Source organism: Nicotiana tabacum, chromosome 23 (assembly GCF_000715075.1).
Source record: "Nicotiana tabacum cultivar K326 chromosome 23, ASM71507v2, whole genome shotgun sequence".
In the NCBI taxonomy this organism is placed as follows: domain Eukaryota; kingdom Viridiplantae; phylum Streptophyta; class Magnoliopsida; order Solanales; family Solanaceae; genus Nicotiana; species Nicotiana tabacum.
Genome location: NC_134102.1, coordinates 135,211,730 through 135,229,274, shown reverse-complemented (window position 1 = coordinate 135,229,274; position 17,545 = coordinate 135,211,730). Strand labels below are relative to the sequence as shown.

General features: G+C 34.3%; 1 protein-coding gene across 1 annotated transcript; it reads left to right on the top strand.

Moving 5' to 3' along the window:
* The first annotated feature begins 3,875 nt into the window (after nucleotides 1–3,875).
* Nucleotides 3,876–5,779, top strand: LOC107802402 (BTB/POZ domain-containing protein At5g41330-like). Its single transcript, XM_016625893.2, has one exon. It carries the CDS (start codon nucleotides 4,066–4,068, stop codon nucleotides 5,455–5,457), a length of 1,392 nt encoding a protein of 463 aa, XP_016481379.1. The 5' UTR covers nucleotides 3,876–4,065; the 3' UTR covers nucleotides 5,458–5,779.
* The last annotated feature ends 11,766 nt before the right edge of the window (nucleotides 5,780–17,545 follow it).

The window sequence follows — 17,545 nt, the reverse complement described above, 5'->3', positions numbered from 1 at the left end:
ATCCTCCACAGTTATTTCATCTAGTAGAGGTTTGGTCACATCAACTTCGATTAGTATCCTTGCATAAAAGACTCTTAACTGTTTTGCAGTACATTCATCAGCATACATAGGAGATCCAATTGAACTGGCAATCCTACTTAGTGAATTAACCCCCCAACAATTCAATGAAAGTTTAGGAAATCTGATCCATAATGGAAGTTTAGGAAGTTTAGGCAATAATAGGTCTATTATTGATTGTATATGGCCCAGAAAATAAAATCTCCCGCATGTCTTCCCTCATTTTGAACTTGATGAAGTAGTATCCATCCTCATGCATAAACAGATCTGGTTTTGGGATAGCGTTCCAATTTATATCTATGTATCTCTTCATGACATTATATCCCGGGAAATCCCCAATTACATAAGCTATTAAAGCCCCTCTCCACTTCTCAGTTTCTCTGTCAATCTCTTCCCTATCCAATTGTACAATTATTTGACCATTGACAACTTATGGTGGGATATATGTTAGTGCCACACCATTTTCTGCTGCTCTATTCTTAGCAAATAGATTTACCCACGCTGGATTATCCTCCGTCTTTGGTTGCTCCTTCCTCACCTCTACTGGAATTACTGTTTCATTGTTTTGTGCTTTTGGAGTGATACTAATTTTCTTTGTTGCTTCCGGTTCTAGATTTGTTCCTTTCACTGCTGCTTTTGAACTCATTTGAATCTCCTGCATGCCTCCATTTGAAGTCTCTCCTTGATTCCCTTCTTTAGACCCCCTTTGTGCATGAGGGGATATTGGCATATCTTCTTCATTTTTCCTTGGATCTGCGCTATGATTCCTAGCTGTACTTCCAAAATTGATGACCGATATCTTCCTTGGGCGACCTCGCCTTCTTCCTTGACCACTACCTCTGCCTCTCGCCCCTGCCATAGACACACCGGTGCAGGTTAACTACCTTACACCGAGAGCATTGAGAGAGAGTTCTTTAATTATATAAAGAATGTGATCGATCGATCGATCAATTTCCTGTTGGAGTTGCGTGCTATTATAATAGTATATGGATAGATAAAAGAAGACAAGATTAAAAGAGTGAAATATTATTTTCCTATATATTTAATAGTTTTAATTTTATTCTTACATCATCTTACAACTTAATGAGAATAAATTAATGTAATTTGTTGAAAATACTAAATGTTAGTAGAATTGTTCTTCAATAATATTACTCTAGTTGTTGACTACTTTAAATGGACGTAAATTTGTGTACTGGCCTTCCAAATATTTGACCTTTTTAATGATTTATTAAAGGTAAAATATTAATTGCCTTTAAGTCATAAATTTAGGTATATACTTCAAATAAGAAAATACTTAATAATCAAAATTTCAGTGAATTTTCAAGTTCTAAATATTAGGAAGATAATTTAATTATAATTTTATCCAATGTAAAATTTATTTTTAAAGGGTAAAAAAGGCGAACGACATTTCGTTAAGGACCTTCGTGCTTTTAATATAGTATAGATTAACTAACATGTTTTGGCAGAACTTTAAAATTTATTATTAGAAGTTAATTACATTTAGTATAATGTTGGACTGAAAGTTTTCCATAAGAAACAATTTAGATCGATAAATTTGTCAAACAACATGGAGTTAAATCATGATAATTACACTAACTTTTTCAAGCAAGGAATGCAAATTTCAAACTAAAATAAAAAATAAGATTGGATCAAAGCTGATTTAAAGAAGATAATATAGTTTAAGGGTCTTAATTTATTTCTTCAAGAATCATGATGACTATTGTGCATTAAAATTTGGGGGCTGACTAGAGGAGCTACGCACATGAGTGGGCGCCGCCAATATTGTTCCATTTTTGTAAAAAAATAAAACCTTTTCTTTTTATATAAAAATTAAACTCAATAGAATTATTGCACGAAGCAAATATTATCTCAAATATTGTCACCCTCGTTACTTTAAGCCTATTTGGCCAAACTTTTGTTTCAAAAATATTTAGAACTTTTTTCACTTTTAACTCGCGTCAGAAACAGTTTATATTTGGTAGCAGAAAAAATATATAAAATTTATATAAAATATAAATTATATATATATATATATATATATATATATATATATATATATATATATATATATATATATATACACACACATACACTTTTTTGATTATTATTTTAAAAGAGGCTACACAGTGTTATTTTACAAATATTTATTTTTCTTAAAGAAACACTTATTATAAAAAGGTGTTTGACCAAGTTTTTAGAGAAATTTTTTTTGAGTAGTATCAGGAGCTATTTTTCAGAAGAAAACAATAACTTTTCCCTATAAACACTTTGTGAAATCTTAGGCCAGTATAAATTACTGGGGAGAAATTCAAAAATACCCTGATTTACAAGTGGTAATTAAAAAATAGCCACAATTTCGAAAGTAATTAAAATTTAGTCACTTTTCATGTAAAGATAAATCTTAACGAAAATACTGTTCAAAATCCAAAAAATATTCTAGCATAATATACTGGAGTTCCAGTATAATATATCGGTCCCGCATAATATGCTGGAAGTTCATACACAGGTGCTCCAATCTCCAGTATATTATGCTGGAACTTTTTGCGTGTTGGAGTTCCAGCATATTATGCTGGAAGTTCATACACAGGTGCACCAATCTCAAGTATATTATGCTAGACCGGTCCGTGTTGCAGCAAAATAGTGACTATTTTTCAATAACTTTGCAAACACTAGCTATTTTTGAATTATCAGTCCGAAAACTAGCTAACCCATGCTATTTTTACCTATTACCGCTCTAATATTGACAATTAATAATTTTTAAATTAGTTAGCAAAACATAGACTATATTTTCTGCAAAAGTATTTTTTTCCAAAATACTTTAAGGAAAGCAGCTTTAAAAATTTGGCCAACCAAACTACTAAGCTAAAAGAAAAAAAAGAAAAAAAAGAAAAAGAAAGAAGCAATATAATAGAAACCCATAAGCATGCCGCCAATATTGTTTGGTCCCCAAGATATGCGACTATTAGTTGTAACTTTCAATTGAGAGTAATTAACATATGTTGGCCAAATTATAGGGGATGTGTCCCTAAAGATTTATTAAATTAAAAGTTCATTATAGGGTTGACACTGTTTTGGATTTTAATAATTGCAGTGCCACCTTCCCCTAAATAGTCATAATATTAATACACATAATATTTCATGTTTTAATTTCAATACTCGTTCAAGACATAAATCAAGCTTTTTTTAACTTTCATTTGATGAACTTAATTATAAAAGACTAGGGCAAAGATCACTTTTAACTCACAACCGAAATTATTTACATTTGAGAGCCGCAAAAGTATATAAAATTTATATATATATATATATATATAATCGGCTATTATTTTGATAACTATTATATAGTATAATTTTTCTAAAAGAACTAGCCTTTAGTATTATTCAAATTCTTGATTGAACAGTAAAAAATTAAAAGATCATTAACTATAGTCATATAATCCTCTTTCCTTTCCCTTTTCGTCTATAAACTATACTCCTTTTTGTTCCTTTTCCCCATTCCCAAACCACAAAAAATAAAAAAATAAAAAACAAAAACAAAAATGTGGTCTAAGTTGGAATGCTACATTAACCCTCGTGCAATAAAAGTCAACAACTTGAAATTCTAGAAACCAAAATACAAAAAGCCATTATTGACCAGCTGCGGTCTTTTTGACTTTCTAATTTCTAGAGCCCCTTTTTTAGCAAATCCACATTTTTTTAATAACTTAATTTTCCCTTATTTTTCTCCATTCTTTATTCATCATCCAACCACGAAACTTCTAAAAATAATAATAGTCTAAAAATAATAAGTCTTTTTTTGTTAGTCTGTTGAATTCCAAGATCCCAACTTTAACTTTCTAGAAAATCAAGCCCCTATATATACTCTTGAAGGAACATTCTTGAATTACCTAAACTACCAAATTTTCAATAAAAATTGAGTCTTTATATTTCCTCTGATTGAATTCCAAAAATCCCAACTTTATTTTCTTGAAAAAATTATTTGGTTCTGATTCTTTTTGAATTCTCAAAAAGATGCCACCTTTTGCTGGATCTAATCCTCTTTCTTATGGTTTTTCAAGAAACTCCATTGATTCAGCTTCAAATATTATCACCATTGATGTTGGAGGTCAGCTTTTTCAAACAACCAAACAGACCTTAAAGCAATCAGGTTCAAAATCCCTTCTTTCTGAAATTACCAATTTTGATATTGATGTCATTCCTTTTATTGATAGAGACCCTGAAATTTTCTCTATTTTACTTTCCCTTTTAAGAACTGGAAATTTACCCTCAAAAGCTAAAACCTTTGATATTCAAGATTTGATTTTTGAATCTCAGTTCTATGGTGTAGAACACCTTTTGTTGAATTCTCAATCAAACCCATCTCAGTTTGAGCCTTTTGATCTTGAAAAATCTGTTATTTTGCCTTTAAGTGGTAGGGATTCACCTACTGCTATTTCCACAACTCAACTTGGTTCAGTTCAAGTTGCTCATGGTTGTAAAATAACTTCATTTGATTGGTCACTTAAGAGAAAATCCACTATTTTGACTCAATTCGCTGGAATTGATTCTATGTTATCTTTGTCCCCTAGTATTGTAGCAGCTGGTGCTACTGACTTTTCAGGATTACAAATTATTGATGTTAGTAAAGGGTTTGTTAAGGAGACATTAAATTGGGAAAATGTGACTAAATCTGGTTCAACAGTACAAGCAATTGGATCCTCAAAAGATTTCTTGTTTACTAGTTTTGAATCAAGTAGGAGAAATTCTAACTGCATTATGATATATGATCTTAATGATAGTTTTAGGCCCGTTGCTGAGATTGGACATTATGAAATATTTGGTGCTGAATTGGATTCAGCAATTCCAGCTACTAAATTGAGTTGGATTTCTAGTCATAACTTGTTAATGGCGGCTGGATCGCATTGCGGACCTTCTGGTGTAAGGGGGAATATTAGATTTTGGGATATAAGGTCAGGGAATGTAGTGTGGGAGATAAAGGAAAATGTTGATTGTTTCTCTGATTGTACAGTTTCGGATGATCTTTCCGCCATTTTGAAAGTTGGCGTGCATTCGGGTGAAGTTTTCATTTCTGATTTGAGGAATATTGGTGGTGAGAATTCTTGGACTTGTCTTGGTGATCAAAGAAAGGTAACAAATGGTAAAAAAGAAGGTTTTGGTTGTAAGATTGAGAGTCATGGAAATCAAGTATTTTGTAGTAAAGGAGGAAATCTTGAATTGTGGTCAGAGGTTTTGATTGGTAATTCTATAAAAGATAGAGTCTTTAGGAAAAACTCAATGGGAAGAGCAAAAGATATTTGTGGTAATAAGATAACACACTTCAGTTTTGGAGGGAACAAAATGTTTGTTACAAGAAAAGATCAGCAATATGTTGAAGTTTGGCAGAGTTCAGTAAGGGGATTTTAGATTTTACAAGCTTTGGCTTTCCCTGGCCCCGGCCTTTCACTTCATTTCGTTCTTCTTCGCTTGAATGAAGACACCCGATCGGCCCGACTCTAGTAGAAAGAAAGGGTAAGCTCGGCAACTTTTACACCAATTTTCAAGTGAGATCGGTCGAGTGGTTTCAGTTGGTAGAAGAGTAGATTAGCTGGAATTGTTTTTACTAAGTAACCACCTTGTTTTCAATTTCTGATTCTTATTTATTTATCTGTAAATACTTTCTTTAGTTCATTGCAAAAAATTGTATGTATATGAAGTGTGGAATATCAAAACATAATATGCTTGCCAATATCTTCCATCTAGAGCTTGCTTTTCTCTACCTTATGTATGATTCCACTGTCACAATTTCCAGCCTTCCCATTTTCTGAGTTTTTGTGACTCGCTTATTTCAATTTCACGGAAACAACCTCTCTACCCTTCCGGGTAAGAGTAAGGTTTGCGTACACACTACCCTTCCAGACCCCAACAACAAACCCAGTATAGTCCCACAAGTGGGGTCTGGGGAGGGTAGATAGTACACAGACCTTACCCCTACAGTGAATGTAGAGGGGGTATTTCCAGTAAACCCTCGGCACGAGGATCCTCCCCAAACCCCACTTGTGAGAATTCACTGCGTTTATTGTTGTTGTTGTTGTTGCTTATTTCAATTTCAATTTGTCACCAGTTGTTTGGGTCTGAATTTGCTGTGATATTGAGGGCTCCTTATTTTACTTTACCAGAAAATCTTGCTGGCTGCTGGGACATATATAGCACATGTTATATGTGTTTTGTACAATACAAGTGGAATTGTTTCTTAGTTTTCACTTGATTCTGTCATTATGGGACTGCTTAGAATAAATCTCAATAATATAAATTAAGTAATAGCGGCCAAGTCCCCCAAATACAGTTCCATTGAATTTTCTCCTTTTATTGTCCTTTTTGGTTTCTCACCTGGTATCCGGTATCTGCATATTCGTGATCATATCATATTTATTCAAGAGTCAAATAAAAGTTATGCCATAAATTAATAACAAACAGTGGCGGAGCCACATGTACCAAGGGGGCTCATTCGCCGGAAAATTACACTGTATAACTTGATAATTTTTTTAAAATATGTATATATACTATATAGCGACACCCCTTGACTTTTTGGTGAGTTTGTTTATTTATATTTTGATTCCCCTTATCCTGGACCCGCCACTGATAACAAAGAGAAGGAATATTAATGGTGTTAGTTGATAATCTGAGTTCCTGCAAACTTTTTTGAGTATTAGCATCTGATAAGTAAGAAAAGGTACTGTTCTTTTGTCAATAGGAAAACTATATATATATCTTTTCGCTTATAAATGCTCCAAATCCAATGGTAAACTTCAGTTGCTGAATAGTCTGGTTTTCAATAGTCACCTAGTTGAGACACCTCATTAGAGAAAGTGCTAAATGAGTCAAACAACAAAAATAACATACCCAATATAATCCCACAAGTGGAGTATGGAGAGGGTACCCCTACCTTGTGCAGACAGAGAGACTTTTTCCGATAGACCCTCGGCTCTAGCAAGCATGCATAATCAATCACAACAGAATAGAGAGAGAAAAGCAGTAGTGAAAAAATAAAAAAAAACAGTAATACCTAAAAGATAATAGAATAACCAGAACAAAAGTATCTGGCAGTAATAAAAATCTAATGGAATATGAAACTACCCGGATAAATGAGTCAATGATATTATATTATATCGAAAAGGATGGAAGTGATGAAGCTTTATTTGGATCTTAGTGTTATTACTCTGTATTTGTAAAATAATTCTGGAGAAGATAAAATAACATATAAACAGAAATGTAAAAGAAATAAAATTTAATCCAAACCCACTGAATTCACAGTGTTTCCTTAAGGAATTTAATCACCTCCTAGTACCCAAGGTTGTGGATTATTTCTTTTCAGGATAGAACGAATTACACACTGGTGTAGCGATACTTCAAACCCCAGTGTTTCAGCGAACACAAAGTTGGTAGCAAATCACACTTACTGTTGCTTTGTTTGAAGTAAAAACAATGCAGAAGAAAGGAGGAGAAGTCAGAAATTCGTATGGAAAATCTGAAAGAATGGACTGGTATTTATAGCCAATGTTGAGCTCAAACTGAAGAGGTGCAACTCTTCAAAATTTAAGAGGTGCAACTCTTCAAATCCGAAGAGGTGCAAATTGTTTCTTCAAATCTGAAGAGGCGCAAACTGTTTCTTCAAATCCAAAGAGGTGCAAACTGTTTCGGCCATATTGTAAATGTCTTTTACAAAAAGCGAAGGGCATATACTATTCAGTTGGATTTAATATTAATAAATAAATTTGGTCCAAAAAATCAATCATTTGACCGAAGCCGAGCCGAGCCGAGCGAGCGACGACGACGGCGACGGCGCGAGGCTTGTCTTCTTCTTAACTCTTTAAGAGCTAGAAGAAGTGCAATTGTATATATACCCATCAAAACTTTTTCCTAAAACTTCCAATATGGGACAATGTCCCTTTGTCAACGAGGGAAACTCAAATATTTTTAATTTTTCTCCATTTTCCATTCACCCTCTTTTAAACTACATTTAAGCTTAAAAGCCCATGTTCTGTCTTATGTTAATTGTCATCTTGTTTTACATCCACTAATTGACATCAGCTTTACCAATGCTTTGTCTTATGTATCCTAGACAATCTGTTTAATTACCAAACTTATTGTCATGTTGTTTTATAGCCACTAATTGGCATCAGCTTTACCAAAGTTTTGGCCTGGCATCTAGACATCAGTCTAATCAGCAAACTTAATCTGAGATGAGGAATCTTTTCTCTGTATTTAGTGAACATGTCAGCGGCTGATTGGGGTTAGGACTACGTGCATACTATCTTTCTCATACTCCACTTGTTGAAATATACTGATTATATTGTTGTTGTCAACAGCTGATTGAGTTAATTATATATAACCACATGGTAAAAGGAAATCACATAGTTTATAAACTGGTTGGTACCTCAATTAGATTTTGCATCATTTTAGCCTTTAGATAAAGCATAGTTAATTTGATATGTTGGTTGGTTTTGATTGCTCAACAAGTTTGCAACTAGTTGCCAAAATTTGAGAGACTATTCATGTTTGGAGACTGAAATTTTTCAGACTGATAATCTGGACAATAGGACGGGGAGCCGTGGAGCAACTGTAAAATTGTCTCTGTGTGACCTATAGGCCACGAGTTCGAGCCCTGGAATCAACCACTAAAGCTTGTATTACGGTAGGCTGCTGCCTACATCACCCTCTTAGGATACGGCCCTTCCACGGATCCTGCGTAAACGCAAAATATTTCGTGCACCGAGCTGCCGTAATCTGGACAATAGAACACAGATCCTCTGTCAAAATTAGAAATTAAAAACTTGCAAACCTGAAAGTTATGTATGTTTAATCTTAACCAGTATATTGGGGTTCTCTTTCTCTTTTCAAAAAGTTAGGAAAAATATCTTTCGGCATTCGATATCCGAAACTCACTCCCCCGACTAATTTGGAACGTTCACAATTCACAATGGTACATGTCTACACATAACATGTAAAAGATGTCGTACTAGTTTTTATATTCTTTTCTTCTTCACAATAAACTCTAATTCACTTCAGCAACTACTGACTAATTCTTATATTCTTTAGTCATTCACTTTTTTTCAGCCCTGCTCTCATCTCCTGAAATTGAAATCCTACATACAGAAGGTGCAAATCCCTCCTTCCTGTTGTTGACATTTTCTAACAAATACTCCGTTGTTCCCTCATAATTGCACCATTAGCGAACACGCTGAGTCCCTCCAGGTGAAACCTCACCGTCCAGCTGCTCGAGCACTTGATCAATCTCACCAGGATATTTCAATATCCGCTTCCTCATCTCACCGTTGGAATTTCATCTTCTTGAACGATACTGGAAGAAGAATTCGTATTGTTGTTCTCTACAGACTACAGAGGTGTATGTAGTGTAGAAGCTATGGGTTCAACTAAACCCGTAGCTTTCGCTCAGACAAGCAAAGCGGCCGTCCTTCGACACAAATTCGTTGAGGAGCAGACTAGTGCAGTAGTGCTATATATGCAATATGAAGTTGAATCTTGAATCTATATATCCGTAATACGTGTGTATTTTTGATAACTGAGAAATCCACTGTGTATATATTAGGCCAGGTTCGAAACATGGGGGTTGTTTGGCCTACTCCTCTACCCTACTTCCACTCAAATACCAGACTTTGTGCTTAATCCGCACATCCTCGCGTTGCGTCCTTACCACTTGAATCCATAGATATATAATCCTCCGTTTTGCTTGATGATCAACTGGGTCACTGAACAGTTGAGGCTAATGTGAAGCCATGAACGGATAATACGGTTAACCGTTTTATCCGTCGGTTAACCCGTTTTTATCCGTATTAAATATGGTTCGGGTCGGATATTTTACCCGTTTTTGCATTACCCGTTTTTTACCTGAACCGTATCCGACGCGACCCGCCCGTTTGACACCCCTAAATATATACGACAAAGAATATGCTTTACACAATATTATACATGCTATGATTCCTCATATTCAAATTCAAAAGGTTAATAGTGACTGTCTAAGTGGTTAAAACAGAAACTGGAAATAAATTGGGCATGTGATGTTTCTCCATTAACAACTATGTCTCAGTTCAAACAAGTTGGTGTCGGCTATATGAATACTCATGGCCGGACCATGTTTCTACATTTAAGCTCAACTCATGTATTATTCTGATAAATAAATGGGCCTCCAAATAAATTATTTCCCGAAATTTATATATCAAATTGTTTTTTCTTTCTTTCTTTTTTCATCGGTGTCTTCTTTTCTTCTTTTACCAGTTTTTTCACAAGATCATAGGTGCAAATAGGAGGGTCCTCGCCGTTCCTGATACAACATCTGATCTTTCTAAAACGTCAAAATATGTTGATTCCTCATTACAACAATAGCCTTGTTTGTTACTATTCATTGTTTTCTACTTTGTATGTGCTTGTTATTATCCAAGGTTTGAGGGAGTCTGGTGTTTTCAGTTCTATTATTTCAACTGCTCACTTATATATGTCAAAATTCTTAAAGAAGTGAGTACTACAAAGCATATTTAATTTTGAGTACTATAAAGCATATTTTATTTTGAGTACTACAAATCCTCTTTAGGTATGAATTAAATAAACTACTTAACACCAAACTCAAAATAATTTGAGTTTCTTGCTCCAGTTATGAATTAGTCTTCCAGCTTTGAATTTCTGCAGATAAAAGACTTTCTTATATGCAGAAGGATAGAGGGAGAAACATTATTTGGTTTGGGCCATTTAAAATGCTGGGCTATTTGGCTGAGTTGAATAATAATAAGGGGAAGTTACATGATATACCCATTTGTAGAACTCACTTTCACGGTATACCTAAGTTTTAAAATTACATCATATATCCCAAAAATATTACACGCTATACCTCCATATATTCCAAAACATATCACGATATTCTACTTTGGAATACAATCCAAACCTAACTTACCATAATATTCTAATTTAGAATACAATATTCTAACTAAACAGGCCATAATCTTTTAATTTGAAATATAATATTCAAACTAATGATACCACAATATTCCAATTGAAAATCCAAACATAGCTTACCATAATATTCTCATGAAGAATACAATATCCAAACTAAACATACCATAATATTCTAATAAAATATACTACAGTATTCTAATTTGGAATACAATATTCAAACCAAATATATTATAATATTTTAATTTGGAATACACTATTCGAACCAAACATACTACAACATTTTAATTTGGAATATAGTATCCAAAGCAAATATGCCATAATTTTTCTAAACATGCTATGGTATTCTAATTTGGAATACAATTCCAAATTAAATATATCATAATATTCTAATTTGGAATATACAGTATTATATTTTAGAATAAAGTAGGTATACATGGTAAAATAATTTTATAAAGTAGATATATAGAGTAAAATAAAATTTTTAATTGTATATGATAACTAATGTTTTCAATGGGCATACTACGTAGATTCCCATAATAATAACTCATTACCAATGTACTTATAACAACTTGGGCTTGTGGTGTCTGTGCGCTAGCTGAAGTAATGGACTAAGGTAAAGAGGGGAGAAATTCAAAAATAGTCATATTTACAAGTGGTAATTCAAAAAAAGTCACATTTTCAAAAGTAATCAAAATTTAGCCACTTTTCATGTAAAGATAAATTTGAACGAAAACACTGTTCAAAATCTGAAAAATATTCCAGCATAATATGCTGGAGTTCCAGTATAATATACCGGTACAACATAATATGCTGGAAGTTCATACAAATGTGCTCCAATCTCCAGTATATTATGCTGGAACTTTCCGCGTATTGGAGTTCCAGCATAATATGCTGAAAGTTCATACACAGATGCACCAATCTCCAGTATATTATGCTGGACCGGTCCGTGTTGCAGCAAAATAGTGGCTATTTTTCAATGACTTTGCAAACGCTGACTATTTTTGAATTACCAGTCCGAAAACTGGCTAGCCCGTGCTATTTTTACGGTAAAGAGAGCATCAAACTTCCATTACTTGGTTAAACCTTTGAACTAACACTTGAATTAATTAACTAGCAAGTCAAATATTTAGACGACTAACTGAACGAGGTAAGTTTTGTATTGTAATCTGTCATATTATAGCAATTTTTTTATCTGATTATCAATTAATGTTTATCATAGAAATTTACATATTATATGATTACCTTATAAGTGATGCTTATCCGTGCATAATACTTAAACTCTTATAAGGATATGAATATGCTTGAATTATGTGAACTAACATGAATGCTCTCTTTTCCCTGTCCAAGGACAAACTCCTGGTACTATGTATATATATGGTAAAATGTGGCCTAGGTATGAAGATTTGTTTCAATCTAAATTAGCTTTCTCAGAAGTTGTTTTGAATAAGAGAAAATATTGGGTATATAGATCATGGCAACAAAAACATCTTGTGCGATCTGGAATAATTATACCCTGATGGCTCGTTGATACATCTTAAACAATATAATATATTGCATTTCCTACCTTGATAGTTGGTTCCAGGGGCGGGTGTAGCTTACCGGTTACGGGTTCACTCATAACTTTCGACACAGTGTATAGAATGTATGTAAAAATCTAATAATATCTCAACAAATATTAGACCTAAACCCATATTGTTAACAGTATAATAAGTTAAATGTTGAAAATCTTAAAATTTAAATCTTTTAAATTTAAGTTTTGGATCCATGGTGGTTGGTTCTTTAAGTGAAACATAGGTAGAATTCTATGGTTGACATGTACCCTATTGCACAAATATAATAGTAGTAATATCGGTTATCGACCTTCATTCCATCTTCAATGTTGACTTTTGATATTTCAGCTACTTTTGAGTCCTTATCATTCCACGATTTGGCAGAGAAAAACTTTATCCACACTCAGTGTTATACTAAACTACTATTAAACACATGATATGTGTTTTTATATGCATTTTTATCACTAACAATAGTTAATATTTGCGTATATATAATCACCTCAATGTACCGCTTAATCATGGTAAACTAATGTAGTTTTTATGTACACCAAAGTTTGGGTCAATTTTTTCTAAATACAACAAAGTCAGAAAGTCAATGTCTACACACATATGCGTCTTAGTTTTAAGTTTGTTGGTAGTTTATAAACGAGACCATTAATGCAAATTCTATTAATGGCATTTCTTTCAATTTGAGGTTGTAAATCTTTGTCAATAAAATATAGTAATAAAAATTAAAAAAAGAAACCAAAAAAATAAATGATGATCTTTAAAATAGCAACTTGCAAAGGCGGTTATTATTGCAAGGAAAAAAGGTCGTTGGTGCAAGAATTAAGCTGTGGTGCATGTCCAAACGTCGGCAGAAAATCTCCCATTTTTATTATCTAGTTTTTCCCCAAAAAGTGGAAAACATGAAAATGACTTTTCTTACAAAATTAAGATGTCATGAGGTACATTAACTACATTGGATATATCTCAGTTAAAAACTTTTGTGCTTCTTAATTATTTGGACATGTGGAACGGATAATGTTCAAGGGATGTGAAAATTTAGTATTATGAGCATTCACAATTAAAATAAAATTAACCTACATAGTTATAAGATATCTACTAATATCCTCGACTCGTCATATCAATTACTATTGCCTGTATTTCTCAATTAGGAATGCAATTGAAAGATTTGTTATATGTTTTTTTTTTCATTGTTAAGATGCGGATGGTCATCCAATTTTTAATTTACTGCACTAAAGCCAAAAAATATTCAATCATGTTTATATATCACGGAAAATAAAAAGTAACAAAAAAATGCTAAATCTGGTGCGGAAACATAAGCAGCTCGTTGAGGCATGTATATTTTCTTCATGCAATTACAAGTTACAACTTATATTTCCGATCCTGTCCCACTGACATTTACCCAAAAAAAAAAAAAAAACAAAGAACAAACAACAGGAACTTCATAACTATCGATAAATTACTCGTAACTAACAAATTCTTTTGATAATTGTCGCAAATTCATCGTTAAGAAAGATTAGCGATGAATTTTGTTGTTTAACTACAAAATCTGTTCGTCTCTAATTCTTAGTTTTTAGTAGTGAAAGTGATGCTCTGCCTCTAGGGCTGACAAATTTGGCCCAAGCCCAAATGATCCGCCCAACCTGCCCAAGGTTGGGCTGGTTATTGACCTGCATATTTATTGAACTTAGCTCATCTTGACCCGATCCATCTCAACCCATTTAAAGTTGGGCTGATTTTTAACTCAAAATTGATCCATGAGTAACTTTGCCAAAATATGTTAGAAATAATTCTTTTTTATTTTGTAATGACCCAACCGCTCATTTTGACTTTTAGAACCCTATTCCCCTAAATAAAACTCCATGTATGTGCTTTTATTAATTTATGACTTGCGGGGATGGTTGGTTCGGAATTTGGAAGTGTTCGGATTGAAATCGGAACACTTAGTTCCTTAAGCTGGCCTTAAAATGCTAAGTTTGACTTCGGTCAACATTTTGAGAAAACGACCCCGGAATCAAAATTTAACGGTTCCAATAGCTCCGTATAGTAATTTTGGACTTAGGAGCATGTTCCAAATTTTATTTGGAAGCCCACCCGTAGTTAAATTAGGCTTAAAATGGCTAAAACAAGAATTTAATTTTGGAAGTTTGACCGGGGTGTTGACTTTTTGATATCGAGGTCGGAATCCAGTTCCAAAAATTTTCATAGCTCCATTTTGTCATTTATGACTTGTGTGAAAAATTTGAGGTCAATCAGACTTGATTTGATAGGTTTCGGCACCGAATGTAGAAGTTAGAAATCTTAAGTTTCATTAAGCTTGAATTGGAGGATGATTCGTGGTTTTAGCGTTGTTTGGTGTGATTTGAGGGTTCGACTAAGTTCGTATGATATTTTGGGACTTGTTGGTATATTTGGTTGAGGTCCCGAGGGGCTCGGGTGAGTTTCGGACGGCTAACGGATCATTTTTGGCCTTTGGAAGATAGCTGATAGCTGCTGGTATTTTCTTCTGATTTTTCTTATACACGATCGCATAGGTTCGTCTGCGATCGCATAGAGTAATTTGGGCAGAGGTGACTTTGTTCTACGCGATCGCGTGAATGGGGTTGCGATAGCGTTGGCTTAATTGGGCAACAGAAAAATTTGTTCTATGCAATCGCGTGGGCAAGTCCACGATCGCGTAGGTTGGGCGAGCTGTGTTATGCGAACGCGTGGCTAAGGCCGCGTTCGCGAATAGGAACAGAGGGAGGAGTTGGGCAAATACGCTTAATGCTTCGCGATCGCATGCGAAGGTTCGCGATCGCGTAGGGTAGCGGAGTCAGTGCTTCGCGATCGCGTGAGACTTTCTGCGATCGTGTAGAGTTAATTTTGGCAGTGTTGAAATTGTGCTTCGCGATCGCGTAGAAGAAATCACTGGGAAGAGAGTTTAAGTTTTGATTCCATTTTTACAGATTTGGAGCTCGGATTAAGGCGATTTTTGGGAGATTTTCAGAAAAAATAATAGGGTAAGTGTTCTTAACTCAATATTGGTTAAATTACCCGAATCCATCATTATTTTTATTATTTAATTGGTGAATTAAGCTGAAAAAATTTGAAAACACTCTTGGATAAATTTGAGGATTTGAGGGGCAAATTGTTATTGGAATTTAGTAATTTTGGTATGGGTAGACTCGTGGTTGAGTGGGCGTTCATATTTCGTAACTTTCGCCGGATTCCGACGGACGATTTTTGAATTAATTTTGGATTTTTATTAAAAAAATATAGTATTTTCTTATGGAATTGATTCCTATAATTTTTAGTGATTGTATCGAATTATTTTGGCTAGATTCGAGCCAGACAGAATTGGATAATCGAGGAAAAGGCCTTCTAGTGGATTAAATTGGAGCAAGTTGAGGTAAGTCTCTTGTCTAATCTTGTGAGGGAGAAATTACCTCATAGGTGATTAAATTAATAATTGTTGCTAATTGTGGGGGTTACGTACGCACGAGGTGACGAGAGTCCGTGCGTAGCTACTATTTATGCTAAAAAGTCCAGGTAGATTAGGACTCAAATTATGAATTACTTGTGTAAATTATATTCTTTATTTAATTAAATTATTTGATATATATTGTGAATTGTTAGGGAAGATAGTAAAAGATGAAAATCTTATATACTTAATTTTCTGTTTAAATTAATTTAATTATTAAAAAAAATTCTTCATCCTCTCAAATTAATCTTATAATAAATATACTCTCATTCCGGAGGTACAGAAGAAAATGTCCTCCTTTCTTGTGGAGCGGGCCGAACGCCTCGGCAGTATAGATGCATCTATGGATCGCGCTGCACATCCCTCGGCAGTGTACACGACACTCTGGATCGGGCCATACGACCTCGGAAGAAATCGTGCCTAATAATAATAATAATTACACGATACCTTGATATTTTAATTTGTAGTTGTAAATTTAATTAATAGATTGAAAATTATTGCATTTGAAGGAATTTAATTATTTCTGCTGGTTAAATAAAATTATTATTAACTCTGTGAAACATGTTGATTTAGATATTCTATTTTTATTTCAATTATTATTATTGACCCTTAGTGAGTGTCAAAGTCGGCCATCTCGTCTCTACCTCTTCGAGATTAGGCTTGATACTTACTGGGTACACGTTGTTTACGTACTCATGCTACACTTGTTGCACTTTTTGTGCAGGATCTGAGATAGGCACTAGTGGAGGACCTATCATCGCACAGCCACGTTATCCAGAGGCGTAGTGGTGAACTGCCTTTCTGAGCCGTTCTGCAGCTACCAGTGCCTCTTCTTGTATTTGTATTCTGTCTATTTTATTTCAGAAAGTATTTAGAGTTTTGTATAATCTTCTAGATGCTCATACACTTGTGACACCAGGTCTTGGCACACACACTGGTAGAATTTGGATGTGTATTATTTTCTTGGATTTAAATTATCAGTATTTTTTCTATTTTCATTAATATTACTAGGAAAAAAGAATAGAATTACTTAGAATTTTTTTAAAGAATGATTGATATATATTTAATTTATTAGTTGGCTTGCCTAGCTGTAGTGTTGGGCGCCATCACGACCTTTAGGTGAAATGGGGTTGTGACAACATAGTATCAGAGCACTATGTTTACGTAGGACTCACGAGTTATGATCAAGCCTAATAGAGTCTTGCGGATCGGCACGGAGACGTCTGTACTTATCTTGCAATTTATGTAGAACTAAATATCTTTCTCTTATTCTCTCACACAGGGTAAGAACGCGCTCTAATGAGGTTCCATACCAGGGAAGAGCTACTCCCACAGTTGCTAGAGGCCGAGGGAGGACTCCAGCCCTTGGTAGGGGGCGAGGACGTCCCAGGACTGTTCCAATTATGCCGCCAGTGGGTCCAACAGAGAATCCCATTATTGAGGAACAAGGTGAGGTGCATGTGGCAGAGCCAGCTCCGGTGGATTTCACATCTGCACTGGGATTCCAGGATGTCATGGGTCGTATATT

Bases quoted from the DNA above. Each gene is read 5' to 3' on its own strand.
- LOC107802402 (XM_016625893.2), top strand. From the start codon at position 4,066: ATGCCACCTTTTGCTGGATCTAATCCTCTTTCTTATGGTTTTTCAAGA.